The sequence below is a fragment of the Amblyomma mixtum genome, chromosome 10, assembly GCF_055824585.1.
Source record: "Amblyomma mixtum isolate Tamu chromosome 10, ASM5582458v1, whole genome shotgun sequence".
NCBI lineage: Eukaryota > Metazoa > Arthropoda > Arachnida > Ixodida > Ixodidae > Amblyomma > Amblyomma mixtum.
The window spans coordinates 124,115,113-124,141,283 of NC_143021.1; the positions used below are offsets into that span (position 1 = coordinate 124,115,113).

The window sequence follows — 26,171 nt, forward strand, 5'->3', positions numbered from 1 at the left end:
GGTTCTGACATCTCACCTGGAATGAAGTCACTTTGATAAAATAGATGAACAGGTGTTTAAGGCGGGATGGCAGGCAGTGTTGTCAAACTCGGCACAAACTCGGCACACCCATACTCGGCACACCCTCGGCACAAACTCGGCACAAACTCGGCCCAAACTCGGCACAAACTCGGCAAACTCAGCACACCCAAACTCGGCACACTCGGCACACCCGTCAAACTCGGCACACCCATCTTTAAAACCTGGAACCAATCTTTGCGCGTACTAACATGTTTAAGAACTCATTTTTTTCCACGCACTGTCTCACAATTGAATGCACTCCCAGTAGAAGTTTTTTCCGCGCATGATGTAAATGTTTTCGAAGAACGTGTACGAAAAGCTCTGGGTTGATGTTATCTTCGCTTTTGCTGATTCATTTCTTTTTCCTTCTTTTTGTGCGTTTGCACTGCATGCTGCGCGTTTTATACCCTTTGATTGCTTATGATTGCTTGTGTTGGTTTTTTGTGATTGCTTCCTAAAGGTGGCGCTGAATTGCGTTTACTTATGATCTGTATTGCCCTCCTGCTTAGTCTTCAATGACTGCAGTATGTTTAAAAAAATAAAATAAATAAAAGCATTTTGGACTTAGCGATTTAAATATGACCGGATTCCTTAGGAACACACCCTCAAAATAGCGTGCTTGTATGCACTGGAAAAACATCCCCAAAATGGTTCCGACCGCACCTAGTCCCAGTTTAAAGAAGTGTGACTTGAGTCAGGCTTGATTTTGGGAGCTTCTTTTCTTGCAAAATAAACAAACGATGTTTGGTTTGGTTTGGTTTATGGGGTTTAACGTCCCAAAGCGACTAAGGCTATGAGAGACGCCGTAGTGGAGGGCTCCGGAAATTTCGACCACCTGGGGTTCTTTAACGTGCACTGACATCGCACAGTACACGGGCCTCGAATTTCTCCTCCAAAGAAATTCAGCCGCCGCGGCCGGGATCGAACCCGCGTCTTTCGGGACAGCAGCCGAGTACCATAGCCACTGAGCCACCGCGGCGGCCAAACAAACGATGTCCTAAAGCATCTGTTCCGTTTAGAAACTAGACACAACACCCTGGAGGAAAAAATTCTACGTTTCAATAGTTCTATGTCTGGTACAATTGCGCTGTGCGCTAGTGTTGAACCGCTATCAGTGGTTTTACTAGACGCAGCCTAGTTTTTGGACTTCAAGAAATCTGGAAGCTGCTTGCCGCTTTCTGAACACATTGCCAAAACACTTACTCCCGTTTTTCTTCGAATTCTGCGTGAGAAGCGAATATTTTGAGCAAACGAGTGTGCTGTGCAAGCCGTATTTTGTGATATTGTGCAAAAGCACGTGAACAACAACTTGATAACAAGAACCTGCTTTCGTGGTTCTGCCAAATGGAAGAGGTAGAAGATGAAGGACTTTGACACGACCGGCTTTATAAAGCACATCAAATAAGCGACCCGAGAGGCTAGGAACAAGGTACATTTCGAAACTGGTACTGCGCAACGAAAGTTTAAAACTCAGGTGATGAAAACGCAACGTTAGTTCACTTTGTTAACTCTCTGATCAACAGTCAGAAACGCTGTGCTGAAGCACTCAGGACTTATCAATTTAGGCGTTGCCCATTTACTAAACTAGAAAACCTGAATAACAGTAAATGTTTTGTTAAAATATATATTTATATCGTGGAAGAAAGAAGCTGTGAAAAATTTCAATGTCAGAATTCCAAAACTTTTTTTTTGCAAAATAAACAACCATGCACAATTACAGTTCTTGAGTAAACATTTTGCTTATTTGATCATATTGATGTAAATTTTCGTGTTTGTGGTGGCAATAAGCACTTTTAAGTGTACCGTTTAAAAAGCTCCCCAACACGCCTATTGTTTGCCTAGTAAATTGGCCCTGGCACAATTGCACTGGCAATTTAGTGGCAATAGATATACTGGCAATTGATTTGCACTGGCAGTGGCACAGCTGGATCGCAGCCGCCATCGCTGCGCGGATGACTCAGAGGTGCCGCGGCCGCGCTCTTCAGTTGCGCATGCGCGGTATGCGCACGGCTAGCGTGCTGGGGTCGCCGGCACGCCAGCTGTGCGTAGTGATGTCACTTGCTCCCCGTGCATGTGCAGTATGGTCGTGCAGGAGCACGCGAAACGGCGACAGTGTGGGCAATGTAGGTCACGCGCCAATATATGGCTACGCGCAGATGTTGCTTTCGCAATCCTCCAGGTGTAACCAGAGCTTAACCACAGCAAACAGTTTTATCTAAAGACTATCCATGATATGCTATTGACGGGCACTTGGGGCAAGTCGTAAGTGCTCGTAGATTTATGACCGTGCGATTTTCGCCGGACTATCTTACGAATTTGAAACGCAGAAAGTTAATTCCATATATAGCGGATATATTGTTTCTAGGACTAGTGTGCAACAGACGACAAAATAAGTCGGGACATGCTGCAGGCGGCCAGAATCAGATAAAACTGCATCGCTGCCCCGTCTGACATTGCGCTTTTGGGGTCGACACATCGCAGTGCGCGTGCACTTCCTTTCATGCTCGCAGCCGTACCTTTTTATCGCTCGGAGCTGACTAGCTGATTACATGATGCGTTTGGAGGTATGATTCGCTTTCTTTATTCACTACGTCACGCTCTCACATAGGCGGGCGCATGACAAGGGTGAAGCGTTTGCTGCTCACTTTGCTCTAATTGAACAATGGATAGCAACGAGACAAAAAAGAACATAAAACATAAAAAGGCTCCCGAGAAGAGCACTGCATCAGCATGAAAATTCGTCTACATAATTAACGAGCTGGTTTTCACTGATTCGACTAGAATGTGGTTGTCATGCGATTCTTTTACCTTCATCGGCTCGGCAGGTATTCGGACTTGTCATGGGACTGGGATACCTTTTAAGGGCATGAAAACGTGGAACGGCGAACAAAGCTGGGTCGTCTACTGAAATGGCACTATGTGTTCCGATTGAAGACCGAAGATTAATCGCCACGCTTTTTGTGGAGGGTGTACCGCGGCGTCAGATATGCTTAAGGACTGGTAGGTCGAGGACGTCGGTGGGCAGAATTATCCGTGCCTTTCGAGATGATTGAAGACTTGCGGACGCCAAGCGGTTTGGCCGGCCAACAGTTAAGAACAATGAGGACGACATATTGATTGTTGCGGCAGCTGTCGTGCCTGCATACATTGTGGCAATACACAATGGCGTCAGGAACGATGATCTTGACGCCCGCCCAAAGTGCACTTATTTGGTTGAATGAGCATGCAAGTATCGCGCCCTTTGTTTGGCGCAGTCAATAGAAGCCTATCTGTGGAGACAATGTATTTCTTCGCCTAGAGTCTGGATAAGGTGTTGCTGGCATGTTTATTGTCCAGATTAACGCACGGTTTTTCTTTTTCAAAACTGCAGGGCATCCCTCTCTGCCAGCTGTGCTTAAAAGGCGACCGAGTTGTCCTCGGTCTCATCTGTTTGTGGGTCACCTTCGTGCACTAGTAGCATGCGTTCCCATACACCTGGTGACCGTGTGGGGGGAGCGGCTTTGGTCTGAAGCAAAGTGCCCTCGACTCAGCGTGGCGAGCTGTGCGAGAAACCAGCTACCAAGTGAGACGCGGCGTGGTCCTGTGGTGACCAGCTTTCGCCGATCGCAAGTCAGAGAATGGGTCGGAGCAGAATGTTCACAAACAAAACTTTGTAGAGCAAAGAGACGACACGGAGGAGTCTCTAATCACTCTTAAGGGAACAAATAGCGCACACGAGAAGACGGGACAAGCGAGGAGACACAGACAAGCGCGAACTTTCAACAGACGGTTTATTGCAATATCGGGAGCATATATACACATGTCCAGAAAGGCAACAAAGAACAAGAACGAAGATAACATCAACAAGACACACCCCCCCTCGGCAGCCATCTGCTTATCGTGCTAGATATGCAAGCTCTTTTTTTCACAAATTAACGGAAGGTTCACTGACGCAATCCGATCCAGAACGCACGATGTTCGACGCTTCAACAATCTCCCTGGTAAGTTGGTCGCGGTGATTGTACAAAATTACAGTATCTTCAAAAATCGGGCGGCAAGGAGGGTCACAGTCACATGTCTTGCAATGCAAAGCCAGATGCCCGTCGACACCACCTCTGACTTTCTTCGCATGCTCTTTTAGGCGTACGTTGCGGCATCTGCCCGTTTGCCCGATGTAGAATCTACCGCATGACAAGGGGATCTTGTAGACTACCCCCAGCCGACAATGGACGTAGGTCTGCCTATGTCTGATAGTAAAGTCGGGTCTACGCTCTTTGACCGGGCAACTCATTCTGCAAAATCTCCCCAGCCTCTCAGGAGCCGTGAACACGACCTTAACATGAGACCGTTGACCCACCTTCTTGAGGTTGTCTGATACCTTATGCATGTAAGGTATCACCGCCAACTTTTCTTTCTCTCTTCTATCCTTTTTCTTTTTCCTGTCCCCTGCTCTTTATTCATGAGTCATGACTCAGGCGAGAAGCTTCCTTCCTTTTGCGATGCAAGCATTCAGCAACCGAAGCTATCACGTGAGTCGGATAGCCCGCGCCCTACAAACTTGTAACTTTTTATTTATTTATTTATTAGAGATACTATCAGTCCGGTCAGGACCAAGATAGGAGTGATACAAGGTACAGATTACAAAGGCGGAACACGACAAACAAAACACCAGCACCATCCAGTCGGTGCCAAGTTTTAACATATCAAAAAATGGAACTGACCTCTAAGCAACAAATAAAAATGCGCAAAAATATCGCTGCAACGAAACAGAAAACAAAGTGAAAACACCATGCCCAACACAAATGCAAGGCGCATTATATCAGGCACTATACCAACCAATCACGAACTCCAGCAGAGAACACATCCACACCCGATGCGAGCACCACATTCTCTGGCAATCTGTTCCATTCTCTCGCTGTGGACAGGAAGAAGGAATGCTTGTAGCAGTGCTTAGAAAACTTTTGTTCTTTTACGTGTCTGCAATGTTTACCCCGAGTGATACGTGAAGTAGTTTCGCTTATGTATTGCTGCTTATCGATATGTACCATGTTGTTCATAATCTTATAGAAAAGAATGAGTCTCTTTTGTTTCCGGCGACATTGAAGAGGGCGCAAGTTCGCTAAAGTGTAAAGTGGGGTTACCTGATCTTGTCGTCGGAAGCGAGAATAGATAAAGCGAAGTGCACGTCGCTGCACTCGCTCCAGTTCAGCTGCAAGTGTTTGAGTGTAGGGATCCCACACCTCACACGCATATTCCATTATCGGGCGTACGAGCATCTTATAAGCCGTAAGTTTAGTATCCTGTGTAGCATGCTTAAGTGACCGCCTAATGAATCCTAATCTTTTATTTGCTTTAGCAACAATGTTATGTACGTGAGTGTTCCAACGCAGGTCTGAAGTAATTGTCACTCCCAGGTATGTATATTCTGTTACTCGATTAAGTTTGTTTTCTTGTAATGAGTAGTCAAATTCGAGTGGCTGATGTTTGTGTGTGATTGTCATACATACTGTTTTACTGGGGTTTAAAGACATTTGCCACTTTCTACACCATTCGCTAATGTTGAGCAGGTAACCATTAAGCTTAACTTGATCTTCAACTGAATTAACATTAGTATAAATAATGCAATCGTCTGCAAATAATCTGGCCTTGATTTCTGAATCTTCAATGAGGTCGTTTATGTAAACAAGAAACAATAACGGTCCGAGTACCGAGCCTTGTGGTACTCCCGATGTCACGTCACACACTTGGGATGCGCTCCTGTCAATACTTACAAATTGCCTGCGGCCCACAAGAAAACTTTCCAGCCAACGAACTATATTTGAGTTTTTGAGTACTGATTGAAATTTGCTTAAAAGTTTTCTATGATTTACCTGATCGAAGGCTTTCCTAAAGTCTAGGAATATTATGTCAATTTGCCCTTTCTGGTCAATGATTTCGCTAAAATCGTGCAAAGTTTCTATTAATTGTGTAACCGTCGACATGCCCTGTCGAAAACCATGCTGACACCTATTCAAGAATTCAATATCTGTTAAGTATTGTCGAATGTGCTTTGAGACAATGTGCTCTAGAAGCTTACAACAGGTTGACGTTAGTGCGATGGGACGATAATTACTGACCGTTTTTGAATCTCCAGTCTTGAGAATAGGAATTATTTTGCTAGTTTTCCAATCATCGGGAACCGTGCTTGTTGATAGTGACTTCCTAAACACTAGTACGAGGTATCTAGCTTACCATTCTGCGTATCCCTTCAAAAACAGATTAGGAATATCATCAGGGCCCATTGATTTTGATGTTTTTAGGCTTGCATGTTTAAACCCTCCTCGAACGTATGCCGGCAGGACTTGTCAAGAGCATTGGTCAGGAACGAAAGAACGATATTTCTTTTGACAAGTTTAGAATGCGCTGAACTGTATGGCAAAGGGGACTTGTTAGCTCTGGGCTCGTATATCCAACAGGCATGGTCCTTTCGAAACCGCAGCCGCAGGTCTCAGAACCTAATGCTGTCATGCTCAGGCATTTCAGACGCTAATGTCAACGGGTAAAAACAATCAACAAAATAATTTAAAATGCGCGTGACAATAGAGTGACTACTAACGAGAAGATTAGATCGTCCGACAAAAGGGTCAGTAAAAACAGACAGGTCAAATAGAATTAAAAAGTCATCCACATAACGAAAAATCTTTAAAATCTTTAGATCAGTTAGTCGCTCAAAAAGAGCCTTGTCACAACGAGCTAAAAACAAGTCACTCAAAATCGGAGCGATGCAGGATCCGATGCGAACACCTTGCTTTTGCAGGAAAACGTTATTGTCAAAGGTAACAAAAGTAGAAGTAAGGTAAACGGATAAAAGCTCTAAAAAACCTTCGGTGCTCACGCCACAAGCATTTTGAAAGTCGACAGCGCCGCTATTGTCGATAGCATCCTCGACGCAAGACAGCAGCCCTTCATGGGGCAACGAGTAAAACAAATCTTTTAGGTCTACTGAAAAAGCAGCAATGTTTTTCTGGTCATTGGCTTTGAGGAAGTCAATAACGGCTGCAGAATCCTTGGTTAGGAAAGGATCAATCACAGTGAGGAGTTTCAAATTGGATTGCAGGTAGTCCGCAACGCACTTCTGCCACGAGCCAGACTCTGAGATAATGACGAGAAATGGGCATTCTATCTTATGTGTCTTAGCCAAGAAAAACATCTCCAGTGTATCTTTGTCGCTATAATCTATGCCCTTAACGACGTTCGTCAGGCTAAGCTTGTCGCAAAGCTTTTTTGCCCGCGCCTTCACCTTTGTTAGCGGTACGCGTTTCATCTGCTTGAACACAGTCTGTACAGCCTCCGAAGCCTTTACACGAAACAAATCGTGTCCAAGCACAGCAAATCCACGTTCCTTGTCGGCGGGGAGCACACATTACGAGTGGTCTTTGAGGAGGGTCGACAAACGTTGAAACCGAACTTTAGGACGCTCCAGTTTACAGCGCTCGAGCACGCAGAGACCTTGCGACACACAAGCGTCCTTCTCATCAGCGTCCGCTCGCCTAGCCACCTTACGAACACAGGCCAGTAGTTCCGCAGCGTCTTTCCTTGACTCGACAGCGTTCTTGGGACCAAAGCGCGAAGTCCGGCTAACTTCATCCGGCAAATCCAAAGTTAGCGCTTGTCTGTGTCTCCTCGCTTGTCCCGTCTTCTCGTGTGCGCTATTTTTTTCCTTAAGTATGTCTTACCAACATGCCCAAGCCTCATCTCTTCTAATCACTCATGCGAGCGCATACAAAGGGATTTGCAAAATAATGCAACTTGGCTTGCTTTGGGCTAGATGGTAACAGTTCTTAGAAAACATAGCGCAAAAAAGACACCGACGACACAGAACGGGACGGTTCTGTGTCGTCCATCCAGTTCTGTGCCGTCCAGTTCTGTGTCACCCGTGTCCTCTTTGCGCTATGTTTTCGATGTAACTTGTACAAAATAACACGCAAGAGAGACTAATAAACAACAAAGGTGTTGCACCTAAGTGACTGCACTAATACAGATGAGAGGCAAGGAAACAAAACACAATACGTTTATCTGGCAGTGCCACTGTCTGGCGACCGTAGGATCATGACGGGGCCTTCCCTCCGGCGCACGCTGCCTTCCTGGACGAGTGATGTCGTATACGGGAGTCCAGCGGGCGCGCTTCACCAAAGCTTAAACTGCGGCAAGGACTGGCAGTGCTCAATGTCTTTCATATAGAGAGTGCTCCACTTAAGGCTTTGCACAAATTTTAAAAATAGGCTTTTTGTACTAGAAGACTTGTTTCAAGGGCATCAGTGTCATCGGTTTAGTACCTCAGAATACTGCTAAAACGGGCTAACGGCAGGTTGATTAGCTAATTCTGGAAAGATAACTTTTCCGCTATTACTGTCATGCATCTTAATTACTGAGAGACGTTTAGCCTACCGTAAGTAGTATCCATAGCAGTTTTTTAATCCAGAAAACAAGGTTGCCTTCGGCGCCGTCTGCCAGTAAATGCCGCCTACATCGCACCAAAATTTATGCGCTTTCCAGAAGCTTGCAGGCAAAGCAACCTCTCCAGAGCACGTAACTCGTGGAAAGAGCCATAATTTGTTAGGCCACAGTGCCGAGAGTAACCGCATTTTTGAAATAAAAAAAAGTGATACGGATATTACTTACGGGGAACTACACGCCACGCAGTAATTAAGGAACCTAACGGCAGTAGTTACAAAGTCAGCTAGTGAAGTTCGCGGTGCTGTAGTTTGTTTGCCGCATCCGGTCGCTTTATGGGAATGCCCATTAAGTCCTTTTTCTTAGGCCCTCCGCACAACCGCACAGAAAGGGGTCAGTGAACCCAGCGGGAGAAGGGAGGCGCCGAATGGCGGGGGATTACAGGAGACGTCAAACTCCCCTCATGGAAGGAGTCGTTAGGCGGCATCCTGTGTGCACGTGTGTACGGCGAGGCTGACCCGCGTCACAGTGCGTGGCTCTTTGTACCATGTCTGCAGCGGCATGCTTTGACCTATTGTCACGCTAGCTGCAGGCATGAGGAGTGACGATGGGAAAGAGATGGATTGCAGTGGCTTTCCTCGAACTTGGGGCAACCGGACGTTGGGAAAGCGAGTGTTCGCGAAGCTCGCAGCGGGAAAGCATAATTATCCGAAATCGTGATGGTGGAAAGCGTGCATATGTGTACAGTGTCGCGATGAGTTACCTTCTTTCCCCAATCATTCACTGGTTGTGTTATTCTTTCCCCAATTGCTGATTGGTGGTATTTTCCTTTCCCCAATAAGTTATTGGGTGGATGTTTGTATAGTACTTGATTGGTTATTCTCCCACCGAGGGCGGGGCCATAGGATTTAAAACCCGCTGCTTCGGCAGGACCGAGGGCTGGTTTCGTCACCTAGAACTGCGAGCCAGTCAAGTGTAAATATGTTTCCTCCTTGCTTGTATCCTCCTTTGTGCTTTTAATTGTTATAAAAAGTTAACCTCTCCTAAAGTGTCCTCTTGCAATGTGATTGAGCAAAACGAATCTGCAAGACGTCAAGAATCCTACAACAATCATCATTAACTAAATTTCCCTCTACGAGATCAAGAGGGAATCCAACTGGCGCAGCCGACAGGATTTGCTACGTCTTCCTGCTCGAGGTATCTGACGGAGGGGCGGAGGATCAAGTCGGTGGACAAGCTGCAGAGCGGTACGTCCTAAAGGAGGAACGTCAGCGTCATAGAGCGACGTTGAAAGCTTCATGAGACTGCTGGTCATTGTCAACGGGACGTAGGAGGCTCAAGTCGGCGAGGAGCTGAAGGAGCCAGGCGACCGACGTGTCGTGGAGGTGCCTAGTCCGTGAGCTGCGGAAGGAACCAGGCGTCCCCGTTGAGGTTCAAGAGAAGAACCAGGAGACCAGCAAGTCAAACGAGGCAGGACAAGTCAGCGAGCTGCTGTGAGAGCCGGGGCTCAACTCAACTCATCCGCATCAAGGAGCCCGCTGTCGTCACTCAGGGCGACGTGACTACCGTGGCAGAGGAAAGCAACCTGCGAGGTAGGAGACCTTTCTGCTTCCTCCGAAGTCACCATGTCGGTGTAGTGTTTTCGTGCTATAGATGATAGCACGGAAAAGGGAGATGGCTGCAGTGCGGTACGATCGGGAGGGCATGATGCGATGTTTGGAGACTGAGCAGAAGGCAGAACAGCTGCTTGAAATTGGCAAGTTGAAACTCGAAATTGAACGAGAAAAGATAAAACTTGCACAGATGCAATCTAAATTCAACCAGGGAACGAAATCTGATAGAGGGATGTTATTGGCAGCAGTTCAATGTTTTGACTGCATGGAATTTGGGCATCTAATGATTGACTGTCCGAAATCGAAGCGAGAACAGCATGTTCCCGTATTGAGAATGACCTGTGGGCCAATGGCTATAGGTGTGAAAGCTGCAGCGTTTAGGCAGCAGGGCCTAACCATGTGTGCCGTGCCAGGAGAGATGGCCGAGGGCATAGGGGCGTGAGTCACGCCTTTGAAGCGCTGCTTGTCAGAGCAAGCCGAGATAGAGGAGACCCAGGAGGCTCATGAGTGTTTTGTTTGTGAACAGGAGTTCAGCATTGAGCAAGAACAGGTTGGCGCAAACTCTGGCGCAGCTGTAACGCTCGACGAAGAGCTAGAGCAGGCGCGCATAACGGGAACACCCTTTGCAGGCGAAGGTAAGCTGGTTGCCAAAGATGAATCGGTTAGCCAGCCGGAGCTGACACTCTGCGCAGTGACAGCAGATGTAGCGGACGGTGTAGGGAAGTTGGTGACACCTGAGACGCACTCGCTGTTAGACCAGATAGAAAGAGAGCGGCTACATGAAGAAACAGAGCGAGCTGATTTTGAAGAACATTTCAAAATTCGAGACAAACCTAAGACGCCGGTAGAGCTTGAGGCCAATCCGGTAGCTGCAAAAGTTTTTGCAGCAGATTGTGAGCTAACAACAAGCGATGAGGCTGCATTTGATGCCGAGGAAGGAAAGAATGCGCGTTTGATCACTGCAATGGTTTTCGAAGCTGATAAGGAACTGCAGGATTGGGAAAATGCATCTGTCCCCGTGGCTATCAGTATGGAGGAGAGACAGTGTGTTGCATTGCCAGAAGTGCGCAAGCAAGCTGGTGGAGTCAATTATGAGAAAAGAAGGCTCGAAGGCATGACTTTCTTTGAAGTGAACGTCGGTGGGCAGTTGTACGAAGAGCTAGGGCTACTTGAATCTCGATGCAAAACTGCATGCGAAGTAGCTGATGAGAGGCCTGACCCTACTGCGAAACTCAAAGAAGGGGAGAATGCAGACGCGAGGGCAGTAGCAATCTTCGTGGCCCGCGAGGAGCAGGTGTGCTCTATTGATCCGACGGCGGCGGCAGCCTTTAGAACCGGTGTTTTTCCCGGATAATTCGGAAGTTGGGTCCAGTCTTCTGGGCAAGGCTCAAAAGAAACAAGTGTTGTTTCGAGATGTAGGTGGCTAGAATTTATTTCTGCCAGTTTGGGGCACCGATCTGACATGGTGAATTCTGGAATGTGCAGATTGGTTTCCAGCCTTGTGTGTGCGGGTTGAAATATCCGCTGTGCGCGCGCATGTGTGCGTGCTGGTGTACTGACCGGACAGCCGGCGCATGTGTGCGTGTTGGTGGACTGACCGGACAGCCGACGTACGTGTGCGTGCGTGCGTGCGTGTGTACTTTTGTTGTTGGACACCGTGGCTGAACTTTAATGTCCCACTGACAGCAAGTGTCCGTGTGACATTCTTGGTTGGGAGGAGTGAAGTTCGCGGTGCTGTAGTTTGTTTGCCGCATCCGATCGCTTTATGGGAATGCCCATTAAGTCCTTTTTCTTAGGCCCTCCGCACAACCGCACAGAAAGGGGTCAGTGAACCCAGCGGGAGAAGGGAGGCGCCGAATGGCGGGGGATTACAGGAGACGTCAAACTCCCCTCATGGACGGAGTCGTTAGGCGGCATCCTGTGTGCACGTGTGTACGGCGAGGCTGACCCGCGTCACAGTGCGTGGCTCTTTGTACCATGTCTGCAGCGGCATGCTTTGACCTATTGTCACGCTAGCTGCAGGCATGAGGAGTGACGATGGGAAAGAGATGGATTGCAGTGGCTTTCCTCGAACTTGGGGCAACCGGACGTTGGGAAAGCGAGTGTTCGCGAAGCTCGCAGCGGGAAAGCATAATTATCCGAAATCGTGATGGTGGAAAGCGTGCATATGTGTACAGTGTCGCGATGAGTTACCTTCTTTCCCCAATCATTCACTGGTTGTGTTATTCTTTCCCCAATTGCTGATTGGTGGTATTTTCCTTTCCCCAATAAGTTATTGGGTGGATGTTTGTATAGTACTTGATTGGTTATTCTCCCACCGAGGGCGGGGCCATAGGATTTAAAACCCGCTGCTTCGGCAGGACCGAGGGCTGGTTTCGTCACCTAGAACTGCGAGCCAGTCAAGTGTAAATATGTTTTCTCCTTGCTTGTATCCTCCTTTGTGCTTTTAATTGTTATAAAAAGTTAACCTCTCCTAAAGTGTCCTCTTGCAATGTGATTGAGCAAAACGAATCTGCAAGACGTCAAGAATCCTACAACAATCATCATTAACTAAATTTCCCTCTACGAGATCAAGAGGGAATCCAACTCAGCTATTCCGTATTATTTAACCATCCTGCTAGTTAGCATGTATTAGCAGTATTCTGATGTACTACACCGCTGAAAATTCCATGCCGAAAAAAGCGCTCTTCTAACTCAAAGAGACTATTTTAAAAACTGTTTTAAGTTAAGCCTTAGGTGAAACACCCTGTGGCAGGCGCGCACATAGAGTATGAGGCGCACAATTGTACTCTCATGCTCGCGCCGAGCTCGCGTCACCACTGATTTTTCAGAGGATTTGAGCCTGTTCTTTCCGCCCTACCACCGACTGCGCGCGAGCGAAGTGGAGAGAGGATCACTTAGCACGCTGAAGGCTATGCGCTCTCCTTTAGCAACGAGTAATTTCTTCAGACTTCTGGAATGATTGCCGGCGTGCGCGGACGGGATTCCTTTCGCGCCGCGCCGGCGAAAGAGGTGGCGATGGGCGCAACACACGAGGTTACATGCTCTCCGGGGTTCATTTCTTCAGTGCTCCAGAATAGTCTGGGCGCGCGCTGCCGAGATAGCTTCCGCGCCGGCTTTTCGACTGTCCACCAAACTTCGTGGCATATTCGCGACTGGTCACGGCCGTGGTTTCCTGAAGGAGGTTTCTTGTGCTATTGATTTCCTCACAGTGCGTTTTCGTTGCAACATTTGTTCGACATGTCAACAAACTAGATGAAAAAGCTACTAATAGCGTCTTTATTGCCTGTTTCTTTGTATCGGCAGCCTCGAATTTTTGGAAACGATTTAGATCGCGTGTCCCATCGGTAGTCTAAGCCATATTGAAGACGGGTACATTACTTACTTGCACAGAGGCTTATCTGTTTATCAGCAGCAAGCTGTCATTGTTGAAGTGCTAGGTTCAAGCGCACCATTGCCTCAGTCCACCATTCCGGTGGGAAGCGGACTTCGGCAACTTTTCTTTGTTTCTTTTCTTCATCATTGGTATCATTCCCCATATACAAGTGAATAGTAAGCTTTTTCAGATGACTGCGTCGTCACTCAAGAAATGAAAGCTTCAACGCTCAAAACCTCCTAAAATCAATCTATTAACAATATAATCAAGAAACAGAGAAAAATATAATAAAAATAGAATAGGTTTGGTTTGGGTTGAGTTGGTTTATGGGTTTAACGTCCCGAAGCGACTCAGGCTATGAGGGACGCCGTAGTGAATGGCTCCGAAAATTTCGACCACCTGGGGTTCTTTAACATGCACTGACATAGCACAGTAAACGGGCCTCTAGATTCTTGCCTCCATCGAAATTCGAGCGCCGCAGCCGGGATCGAACCCGCGTCTTTCGGGTCAGCAGCCGAGCACCTCAACCACTGAACCACCGCGGCGGCATAAAAAGTAGAATACAAAAACAAAAAAACTGCCGTCGTTTCTTCTTATAGCACAGACGGTCAGCAATGATCCTCCGTAGAAAGGTGCAAATATCTAGATGTCATGATCGCATGGTCTTAGATCTAATGATAATGTTATATTCAAAAGAAAGCAGTAGTCAAACTAGGTTTATTAAGGTCCTGATTAAGTCCGCTCATGAAACAAAGCTAAGAGCATAGAAAACATTCACCAAGACAATATTGAAATTCCCTGCAGTCGATTAAGATCCCTACGCCCAAGCAAAGTAATTAGTTTCTTCTTTAATTCCTACATTTTGGAAACATAACCGGGAATTATTTCAGATGGCGGAAACTTAGGAACATTCCAGGCAAGAAGACCTCACGAAAGTCTGAAATACGTGCATCTAATCTCCGACTGTAAGAAATCTGAACTGAGAGCACTACACTGAAGATATCTGTTGACACTGAGCACAATGGTATCGTTCTAACAAACCTAGAAACTTTTCTGGCAGGACTGATGGCTAAAGGAATTCGTTCTTCGCGCGAATCGTTCGAGAAGGAAATAACCTGTCCCAGGATGCCATGGAATCTTCTACACTGGAGTCGATTTTTGGAATGTATTAAAACCGTTTTTTTTTTTGTTAAAACTAGGTATTTTAACATCTGCATCCCCCTTTGTTTATGTTTTTGATCGGGAATTGCGTCACATTCCTTACTTTCCCCTAGTATCTAAGTATCTCTAACTTCAGTAGCGTGCAAGGCGCTCGAACATATTTTGTTCAGCAGTATAGCAGCACATATGGACGCACATTCATTGTTTAATCCTCGTCAGCATGGTTTTCGAAGGGGCCTATCGTGTACTACGCAGCTGACTGAATTTGCGCACGATCTGGCTGAGGCATTGGACAGGCGACTTAGCATGGACTGCGTGTTTTGGGACTTTAAAAAGGCTTTTGATACCGTGGCGCATTCTTTACTAATTCGAAAAATGTATTTTTACAATATTAGCCCTCAAGTGATATCATGGGTAAAAGATTACCTATGCCTACGTCAGCAGTTTGTGGTTATGAATGGCGCCGAGTCTCAAAGAGTGCAGGTTGTGCCTGGTGTTCCCCAGGGCTCCGTGTTGGGACCGCTGTTGTTCCTGCTGTGTGTGAATGACATTGGTGACGGAATAGTATCTCAAATGCGGTTATTTGCGGATGACTGCGTTTTTTATAGTGTTGTCATTAGTGATCTGGATGTTGGAATGTTCCAGGAAGACTTGAACAGAATCTCAGAGTGGTGCGTTAAATGGAATATGAATTTGAATTTTTCCAAGACTGTCTATATGAAGTTTACAAGAAAGAAAAACCCTGATGTGCATTCATATGTTATTAGGAACACGCTGTTAGAACAGGTATTCGAATTTAAATATCTAGGCGTTTATTTTACTCCTGATTTGAGCTGGCGCCGTCACGTCGATTATATCTCTGCTAAAACATGCAAAAACTTGGGATTTCTCCGCCAAAATGCAAACACTTTTCCACTGTCATGTCGTGACATTTTATTCAAGACTTTATGTCAGGTAGGTTCTGGACTACGCGTGCACTGTCTGGGACCCGCCTACTGCTAGAGATAAAGATAAGTTGGAGAGGGTGCAGAACATTGCCTCTCGTTTCGTCTCTGGCACACGCGGGGCTCGCTACAGTGCATTGCGTACGAAGGAAGCACTGAACTGGGAATTGCTTGACACGCGCCTAAAGAAGTTACGCGTAGAAAGGAACCGAACACTTGGCACACGGTGGACAAGAACGGGACTATGACGTCGTGAAATAACTAAAAATGACGGGTCACCAGCAGGCTTGAAAAGAGGTGCCCTAGCGCCAGCCCTTCCCCTTCCCCCCTCTGTCTTTTACCCGCCGGCACAGGTTCGTTCTGCTGCAACGTTCCCATTCGGAGGCCCATATGAAGACTGCAAAAATCCTGTGTAGCTTCTGAATGTTCACACGACAGCAATGCAAAACCTGCATTACATAGCAGAACTTGCTAATAAAAAAAGGTTGCAGACTGTAGTGATGGCGAAAATTCAACGATTGGTGCCTTTCCATTTCCCAGCTCTGTCAAGTGCGATTTAGTTTGCTATTTCCAGTACTCCTCGCTTTCGCGTTAAGCATCTAGCGGAACGCCCAAATACTAAATGGCCCGGGCCATAGCCATCATCCGTGCCAGAGTCCAAGGCACATAGACCTATTAACCCCGCTTCCGGTGACTTGGCTGAACTCGCGTACACACCCGACAGCCTCGCGTATGCTACCCTGATCAAGCTGCATAAGCTAGCAGGTTAACTTCAGCTGCTTGTCACCTAAAGGTAATAATACTGTTGTTTTCTATTCTTTCCATACACAGCATTTCGGTATAAACACAAAGTAAGAGATGGTTGAGGGGGCAGCCCTGACGTACAGAACGCTGCACGCAAATGGAGTCCCCCAGCCTCTCGTTAACGATCAATCGTGTCCGGCAGTTTTGATACGCCAGGGATAAACCCTCACGGATAACTGAACCAACATTCATATGGTCTAAAACGGAAAACGAAATTTGAAGACAAGCACAATAAAAGCATCCTTTCGAGATCAATCCAAAGCATGGCCACTCACCCATTAATGTCATCGCAGCTTTCAAGTACATTGCACGCTGTACGAATATTTCAAAAAATTTAACGACCATGGTGGGGTCCAACAATATCCCGGATCACTGTCCCGGAAGGCTGTAGCGCGAAGGCTACAGCCTTCGCGCCAACACCTTCATAAATATTTTGTAATGCGCATTAGTGAGCGCTATCGGTCGATATACGGTAACCAATTGTAGTTTTTATTTTTTCTCCGCTTTAGGTACGAGTACTGTATGGGAAATGCCAAAAGACGGAGGCACTACGTTTATTCTAACGTAGTGCCTCCGTCTTTTGGCTTAGGAGCGGTCCTCGTTCAGAAAAATGGAAGACAGGAGAACGTTATCGCGTACGCTAGCCGTTCACTGTCGAAAGCCGAGGCCAACTATTCGACCACCGAGAAAGAATGTCTCGCCATTATTTGGGCCACATCGAAATTTCGCCCCTACCTGTACCGACGACCATTCAAGGTTGTGAGCGATCACCATGCTCTGTGCTGGCTAGCCAATTTGAAAGATCCCTCCGGCCTCCTTGCTCGTTGGAGCCTGCGCCTTCAAGAATTCGACATAACTGTAGTCTACAAATCTGGCCGCAAGTACTCCGACGCAGACTGCTTGTCGCGAGCCCCCGTCGACGCAGCACCGGAAGAGGAAGACGGCGACGCTTTCTTAGGACCGGTAAGCGCCAGCAGTTTCGCGCAGCAGCAGCGCTCGGATCCTGAGTTGCAAAGCCTAGTTGATTACCTGCAAGGCAAGACCGCATCGCCTCCCCGAGGGTTCAAGCGCCAACTGTCCTCCTTCGTCTTTCACAATAATGTCCTCCTGAAGAAGAACTTCGCGCCCAACAGGACAGTGCATCTTCTTGTCGTGCCCAAAAATCTCAGGCAAGAAATTATGCAGGCATGTCATGATGAGCCGACTGCGGGGCATCTCGGGATTGCTCGCACGTTGCACCGCATCCAGGAGAAGTACTATTGGCCGCGGCTAGCTACCGACGTTTCCCATTACGTGAAAACGTGCCGTGAGTGTCAGCGACGCAAAACGCCTCCGACTAGACCAGCCGGACTCCTGAACCCCATACCACCGCCAACTAAGCCCTTTCAGCAAATGGGGATGGACCTCCTCGGCCCCTTTCCGACTTCGTCATCAGGTAACAAGTGGATCATCGTGGCCACCGACTACATGACCCGCTACGCCGAAGCAAAAGCGTTGCCTAGTGGTACCGCAACAGAAGTCGCAAAATTTTTTGTCGAACAAATTCTCCTGCGACACGGCGCCCCCGAAGTGCTCATTACAGACAGAGGAACGGCATTTACAGCGGAGCTGACGCAAGCCATTTTAAACTACAGCCAGACAAGCCATCGGAGGACAACTGCCTATCATCCACAAACCAATGGACTCACAGAGCGTCTGAACAAGATCATCGCAGACATACTGTCCATGTACATCGACGCCGAACACAAGACGTGGGACTCCATTCTGCCCTACGTGATCTTCGCCTATAATACTGCCGTCCAGGAGACAACCAGGTTTACCCCATTCCAGCTGGTATACGGCAGGAAGCCCACGACAACACTCGACGCAATGCTCCCGCACGATTCCGACGAAGACAACATCGACGTCGCCGCCTACCTTCATCGCGCCGAGGAAGCCCGAAGACTTGCGCGGCTTCGCATTCGAGACCAGCAGCACACCGACGCCCGACGCTACAATCTGCGCCGACGAGACACGCATTACAAGCCAGGTGATCGGGTTTGGATATGGACGCCAGTTCGCCGCCGTGGATTGAGCGAAAAGTTGCTGCGACGCTACTTTGGCCCGTACAGGGTTCTCCGCCGCATCGGTGACCTCGACTATGAAGTCATCCCCGACGGCACGACAGCATCTCAGCGACGCCACCCACGCCCGGAAGTCGTACATGTCGTACGCCTGAAGCCGTATTATGAACGCTAAAGGACTCGAAGTTTTCATTCTCCGTGTTTATTTTCATTTTAAAGCATCGAGACGATGCTTCTTTGGAAGGGGGGTAATGCCACGTATCATTGTGGTGTTTGTTCGCTCACGCACAAGGCTGCAGGAAAGGGCTGTTATCATTTTTGGTCTTGACGCGAGAAGCGACCAGACTAATCTCGATTGATCGCAGTAATGAAAGGCTGCATCTAGGTTTTTCTAGATTACTGTAGATGATCTTGTCCTGTTATGTGGAAGTTTCCTTGCCGCCTTTAAATTGAGCGATGCCGCGAGCGGCGGACATTCGTAGTTCGACGACCGCCGAGCACGCCTGTTGCTTACGCCGCCGCCGAGTGATTCAGTTCTTTTGAGGGCGCAAGTCAGCCCAAATAAAGAGCTTCGTTTGAAAGTCTTTGTTGCTGTCTTCCTGAACGCTGGACTGCCGTCACTACAACGTGACATCTACTACAACGTGACAACGTGACAACGTGACAATGTTTAATGAGGCACTACGTTTATTCTAACGTAGTGCCTCATTAAACATTGTACACAACACTGGGCAATTTCATGCTTAAACTCTTTATAAAACGCCGCACTGAATTCATCTGGTACTGGTTATTTTCCGAGGTTTAATTTATCTATCGCGTGCTCGACTTTGCTTTGAGTTATTGATAGTTCCATTTTCTTTTTCATTTCTTCGTCCAGCCGTGGAATTGCACCAAGAAATTGATGCTTAAATGCGAATGCGTCTACCCGATGCGATGATAAAAGTCTCTGGAAGACTTCTTTAGAGGCTGTTTTAGATGTGCTCTGTGTCTACCGATAAGATAACACCCCCCCCCCCCCCCCACATTCTATTTTGCCTATGTGACTCCTTTTCGCGTGGGCTTTTTCTAAACCTAGCGCATGTTTTCATGGCGCTTGGCCAGCAGCTGTGTCTTCCACCCTCGCCCTAACCAAGGACAGTGGAGCCACAGAGGATGCAAAACAGAACCAAACCCAATCACATGTTAATAAACGATCTATGACCACATGCTGTACATCAATAGAGTACAGATATGCGTTCAAATAATTCACACTTTTTTTACTTTCAGAAAATTTAGTATAAATCTATTCTGCTAGGACAAACGAAAGTTAAGCACATGACTAGGTTTCTAGAAGTCTTAAGATGACGTAGTTGAGTAGTGCTTATGCCAGCTGACGGCGTCACGTGGTTGTCTTTTGAGCGCGCAAACACCAGATATTTCAGACTGGTTTTATTAAATCTAGGCTCAATATTGCACCGAAATATTTCGCAATAGGCATCCGTAATATTTATTGAAGCATTAAAAAAAACAACCCAGCGTCCTCATTTTCTTTTCACAACCTCGTTAATTTGGATTGGAGGGTGAAATAATATGAATAATTTGAAATAGTGATAGGAATAATGCAGATTAATTGTGGAACACGGTCGAAGAGTGGGTTGGTACTCGAGCATTTAGACCTCAAATATTAAATTTGGCAGGGCTAATAACGTTACAATCCTCTGAACCAATCACGGAAATTTGCTAAAAAGAAGGTTGAAGAGTGGGTCGGTACTCGAAGATTTATCTCTCAAATAACAAATTTTGCGGTGCTGACGACGTTACGAAGCTCTGAAGCAATCACGGATATTCGTTAGGGAGAAACTCGCTGGTTTTGCTAGACGACAGCCTAAGTGATATCGCACTGATATTTCCGGTCAGCAATTTCTATAACAAAAGTAAGGAAAAAAATGCGAAGTTGTAATGTGTTCTTTTGTAAATTTGCCAGCGTGAAATTTATTTTTAGATATTATCTGTTTCTTTCGTTGATAAATGCTACTTCTCACTACTGTTCCTTGTACCAAATTTATGAAGTGTCGGGAAGGAAATGACAAATATTCCGCTGTGTGCTGCTAAAATAATTCTTAACAATAATATAAGTAATGTAGGCGGAGCATTATAAGCTCGTGAGGTTCTGAAAGCAAAACTTTTCGAAAAAAACCCATCAAAGTGAGATTTGAAAATTCGTATCAAAGTTGAGAATGTCCGTATCGTTTTGAATCTTCCAACACTGACAATGCATTTAGTTGTTTAGAACCACAAATTTTCGTGTGCAAGCAGTTAAAAGGCCTGCAAAATGTTGACAGATCTCAGCAATAAAGCCTTTTTAAATGCCGAAAACTATTTTTCAATAGCTTCGCAAAAAAACGGTTTAATTTATTGTTTACTGCTCACTGCAAAATAAAATGTTCTTTGCCTCGATTCAAATTAAACCCACATTATTTTGCTTCTAAACGTAACTGGTGGCATTTTTTTATCCTTGTTTCCTTGGACGCGGATGCAGATTGTCATCTTACAGTGATCGGAACATTAATGTTTCCGTCTTCTGAAAAGTCACTTTTCTATGCACCTGAAGTTTCTCGCGGAAATCTGAAGTTTAGTGTACTGGGTCCTCACATTTTTCTACCACATGGAAACGGGTGCGCGTTTTTGCCCGAACACACCCAGATGCGCTTCAAGCCTTTGCAACGAAAGAACAAACATAAACATACTACTATTTTTTTTAGAGGCAGGAGCCAAATAGACACACTGCAGGTACGCTGGCTGCTGCTCCCACTTCTACTTTTAATATTGTCTTCAGTTAGGAAACTTCAGTTTAAATGTGATTCCGTGCGAGGCATCCAAACAAAACAGCAGGCGTGGCCTTTATTATTATTTAAGCCAGTGCCGTGTGAAACGGGATTGACCTGATGAATAGATTTGTGCGGAAACCGTGTTATACTGCAATGGGCTCCAAAATTTAAAAGCCAGAATTCTCGCTATGTGAGAGGTGGACAAGTAAAGTGCGTGTGATGGATTAGAAATGAATCTAATCTGTACACAATTCGACAAAAGTAAGGACACGAAAGGTCTTGCTTCCAAGACGCATAGTGTGGCTCATGTAACATCCCTGGAAGACCTGAATTTCTGAGGGGCGCCAGCAACAGCACAACTGACGAAGGCATATTCAATACTTGCGATGCAAAACGAGCTATATAGCATAGGCCAGAAGTATACTTCTTGACTTGATAACACATGAGACAAAATTTTCAAAATACGGCAACTTTTCATAAGACTCCCGAAATAGTAGTCAATTTTTATTCTCAAAACGAAAAATTAGTATTTTTTTAACAAGTTCTAAATTGAGCAATAGAAACAAAACAATATGCGTTCAGGAATACTCTCAATAGTCCATAATACGTCGTGTAAATGTCTTGTCTTGTTGGATACAGTGTTTTCATTAACGGACTGAGTGAAATAACAACTTAAGTTTTCCCTGAGTGAGCTTTATAGATTGCCGCGCTACAAGATGGCTCTGTATTCATTGTTCAGTGCATAGCGGACAGGGTAAGCCGTGAACTTGCAGAAGCATAGTTTTTTGAACAATATATTCTGACACCAAAATTGCCTGAAAAAGCTCGGATATTTAAGGTCACTCGCAAACACACTGCACAAATCATAAATGGTGCGTCAATCAGGGGAATGCGAGAATATCAACTCGAAGCGGGTAGGAGTTTCTGCACATGGAGAATGTTCCGGATCTGCAGCTGAAAGATGGTTTGGTTTGGTTTATGGGGTTTAACGTCCCAAAGCGACTAAGGCTATGAGAGACGCCGCAGTGGAGGGCTCCGGAAATTTCGACCACCGGGGGTTCTTTTACGTGCACTGACATTGCACAGTACACGGGTCTCTAGAATTTCTCTTCCAAAGAAATTCAGCCGCCGCGGCCGGGATCGAGCCCGCGTCTTTCGGGTCAGCAGCCGAGCACCATAACCACTGAGCCACCGCGGCGGCAGCTGAAAGATGGAATTATAATTAATACGCTGCTGATATTTTTCTCTTGGTACTGTAAGAAAGAGAGTTGGGGTTTGCTGCCTCAACGGCTAGCGCTGCCGAAGGAGAGGAACGAGCTGACGAAGCTCGGGTGCGCGCTGACGCACGGCACCGAAACAGATGACAGCCTGGGCAGGTTGGACCGAGGTGTCGGACGTCGTGGTAGAGCCTGGTAGCCTGGGCATCGTGGCGTAGAACAAGAAGCACCTCCACCAAGTGTAATGTGGAAACTCGCACAGTTGTGGTCGGGCACAGTCCTTGCCCCAGCAGTGCTGCTCAGCAGGCCGGCGTTCGCAAGCGCGCACCCGAGCTTCGTCAGCTTCGTGAGCTTCGTCTTCTGTCATCTTCCTCTCCTTCGGCAGCGCTAGCCGCTGAGGCAGCAAACCCCAACTCTCTTTCTTACAGTACGAATAATTCAGCGACAAGCTGACGTCGGTGGTGGGCATGGACACAAAGTGCATTGTGGGCGCGCTCCTTTTCAGGGCCGGCGGCGTCTATTCGCCGTTGACGCTTCAGCTCCCGCTTACTGGGCAGAAAGTGTAGTCAGCTTTGGTTTAGACGGCCTTAGTGAACGCGATGACGGGACAACTCGTGTTGTCGTTACAAATATTCCCACAGCCTGCAGCATTCCAGCATTATTTTTAATGACCGCGGAAAATATTTCGCAGAATGAGCGGACGTCTTAAACAACACGTTTCCATGTTTTCCATTCTTCTCTTTTTCCCACGCACATTTTTCTGTATGTTTACAGTAACAGCAGACTCTCGCTGCGATGTTGCGGCACTAGTCTAATTGTCCAACGAGTCTAAAAATACTGTGTTACACGGGACAGCGTTAGTTGGCCTCCCACTCAGATGTGATGCTTTTTGCTTCTAAAGTTTCCTTCTGTGGCACTCCGAGGAGCAGCGTTCTCCTGTGGTCTATTTAGCGGAACTGCTTTTTAGGATCTTCTCGTTGTAAAAGCAGGAAACACGTTATCATTGAACGAAGCTACTTGACAAGGGCTGGAAAATGAAACTAAATATTTTCAGCCCCATAGCAACGAAGCACCATAATGACATTAAAAAAAATTTCACTTGCTAATGACAGCTGAGTTTTTAGAATAGAAAAATGCAAAGAAAAATTCCTTGTTAAGGACAACAAAATTTTCTTGTTTAACTGTAAGACGGATTTCGAATGCTAATTGTTGGCAAAATTCTCTGGCGATCTTCCATAATAAAGCTTCAATTTTTTTCTTTATTGGCGGGATTGCGATGTCACCAGAATTCGACTAAAAAGGTCAAACAATAAAACGTTTTGACATTTAGGCATATAATGTCACTCCAATATTTTCTGAGTGCCATAGTTTTTGCTCTCATGATTTTTTCTTACAGATCTTGTGTTATCCCACGCAGCACTCCTAGCATCAAAGTGGCGAACGGAGGAAACATTTTGATCTCCACGAACAACGGAAACATTGTCTCTTCTGAAGGTTTGAGGAACAGTTCTGTTGTCTGAAATTCTATGACGAATATCATTACTACATTGTCTAATTAACAACAGCTGAACAAGCTACCGCAAAAAAATGTTTCAAGTGGGGTACTGGAATGCAAGATCAAAAACGCGTGACGCACTCACTTATTCGATTGGAGAGGTATTTTTACTGCGGCTAAACAAAAGTATCCAGAAAGCAATAGGCTCAAAAAAACTATCGACGAAAGAAAGCTTTCAGCTGGGAGACCTCTAGAAATTAATGATATTCACCTTACTGAATTCTCCACACAGAAGAAGCGTAAGCTTTTCTCACCAAATGTTCTCGATTGCGGAAGTGTGGGTCGCTTCAAGCCTCTTTCTTATAGCCCGGGGTCCCGAAGAAGACAGCCGCTGCGCAAGCTTGGTCTGAAGGCGAGCTGGTCCTCCAGGACTGTGCTGGTCAAGGTCGCCTGGCACTTATCAAAGGTGAAACGTTTATGTGAATGCACTCATTTGTTACGTTGACAAGGACATGTGTCCCGAAATTGTGTAGCTCTATCCCCGCAGTGTAGACATCTATTCTCATTCCCGCTGGGAGGCATTGTTCTTAGTATGTATAAGCACGGAAGGGACCTGGCTGAAGCTGGTGTCAGCGTGTCGCCTTCTATTTGCTGAACTTAGAGTAAGCCGGTGGGTATCGTCTACTACTGGCCCTTATGTGCTGCAGTAATACGAACAGGCCCCGGTAGCTACGTTTAAGTCCCGTTAAGTAAGTGTCGCCTCGAGCAATGACGTGAGCCGCGTGGTTCCCAGAGAGCCCCGCGTGTACTGGTGTCCATATTCTATGAGGTTTGTGTTTGGAGCTTGTACCGCCGTGTTGATGAATGAATTGCACGGACGCCGTACCTAGTGTTCCGCTGAGTGCAGTTCTTTGCAAGATCTCTGCGAGTCACTGATTATGGTCAGACACTCTCCCCTCACGTTGCCGATGATTACTGCTAGAGGTGCTGTGACCACTTCAGTCTGCTGTGCACATTTGCAGTCTCTGAAGCTGACGCTGGCTATTTCTCTGTACGCAGAGTCGACTGCCGTCGCAGCAGCCACAGAGCTTCCAGCAAACCAGGCATCGTCGACGTAGAGGACATACGATCTACTCTCAAATAGTTTTTCGAGACTATTGGCTCCCGGCTCCTTCTTGCTTCGGTATCTGGAGGGCAGTACAGAGCGACATGAATTTGTCCCTGACGTCTACGACCTCTGATGCTCCCGAGGCAATCTAAATAGCCGATGCTCTTCAGTAGAGACCCGCCGTTCATAGTTAGCAGGAGCCGTTCAGCTTGGGAGCTGAGTTGCATCTTCTGATGTTCTAAGTAGCCTTTGGCCACGCCTAGGTCCCCTAGCTTGCTCGGAGAGGCCCGCTTCGCGAGGGCCGAGGGCATCTTATAGGCTTTGTGAAGTAGTGCCTCGGTACTTGGATTCTGATTTAATGGGCTTCTGATATACCAGGCCTTAGCTGGCTTGTACCACACTCACCATATCTTCTTCCCTAAACCTTTCAATTATTTGCAATTCTCGTTATCATTCGAGTCACATAGGCGGTAGCAACATGTTGGAACAGACGGTAGCCACACGCTCAGTATTCGCAGGGTCTGAAATTCTGAAATCACTTTCCTGCCAGGCGCCATGTCCACCTTGAGGAACATGTCATATTAGATTATTTCGGACTTTTCCGCTGAGCAGCCGAGGCCAAACCCCTTTTTTCCCCACAGAGGAAGCAATCGGGAAATGTCCCATGAAAAAGTGGGATTCTAATCAGTTAGAACTACTGATTAGTACAAAAATTCACTAAGTAAAGGGAGTAAATGGCAGGAGACGAAAGAGGAAGCCACGAAGTTGGAGGAATATGGAAATTAAGGAGGCCATCAAAACAACGACCGGTGGCTTCAAGGGAACACAGATAAGGGAAGAGGGCGTAGTTATCTGAAGAGGAAATAGGCCGAAAATAGAAATCTTATCGACAAAAGAAACAGCAAGTTCAGGTCCTCGTCCAGGCTAAAATAAAGCAGTCCTCTGATAACTGGATGGCTGAAGTTCGCCTTGCAATTTAGGGGGGGGGGGGGGGAGGCAAGAAAATTCTCAAACCATATAAGTTGGCTGGGTAAAACGAACCAAAGAAAGCAGGAACAGGTTAAAGATGCAGAGAGCAAATGGTTAGAGAGAGACGACGCTGTGAACTATA

At 46.6% G+C, this 26,171-nt stretch overlaps 1 protein-coding gene across 1 annotated transcript in view; it reads left to right on the forward strand.

Annotated features, from left to right (window-relative positions):
- Window positions 1–25,070, forward strand: part of LOC149326852 (uncharacterized) — a 36,573-nt gene extending 11,503 nt beyond the window's left edge. Inside the window, exons 7-8 of the mRNA XM_089564704.1 lie at window positions 24,245–24,418; window positions 24,975–25,070. Of these exons, the coding sequence (XP_089420830.1) occupies window positions 24,245–24,418; window positions 24,975–25,070 (270 nt within the window). The remainder of the gene's footprint in view (window positions 1–24,244; window positions 24,419–24,974) is intronic.
- Window positions 25,071–26,171: the final 1,101 nt, after the last annotated feature.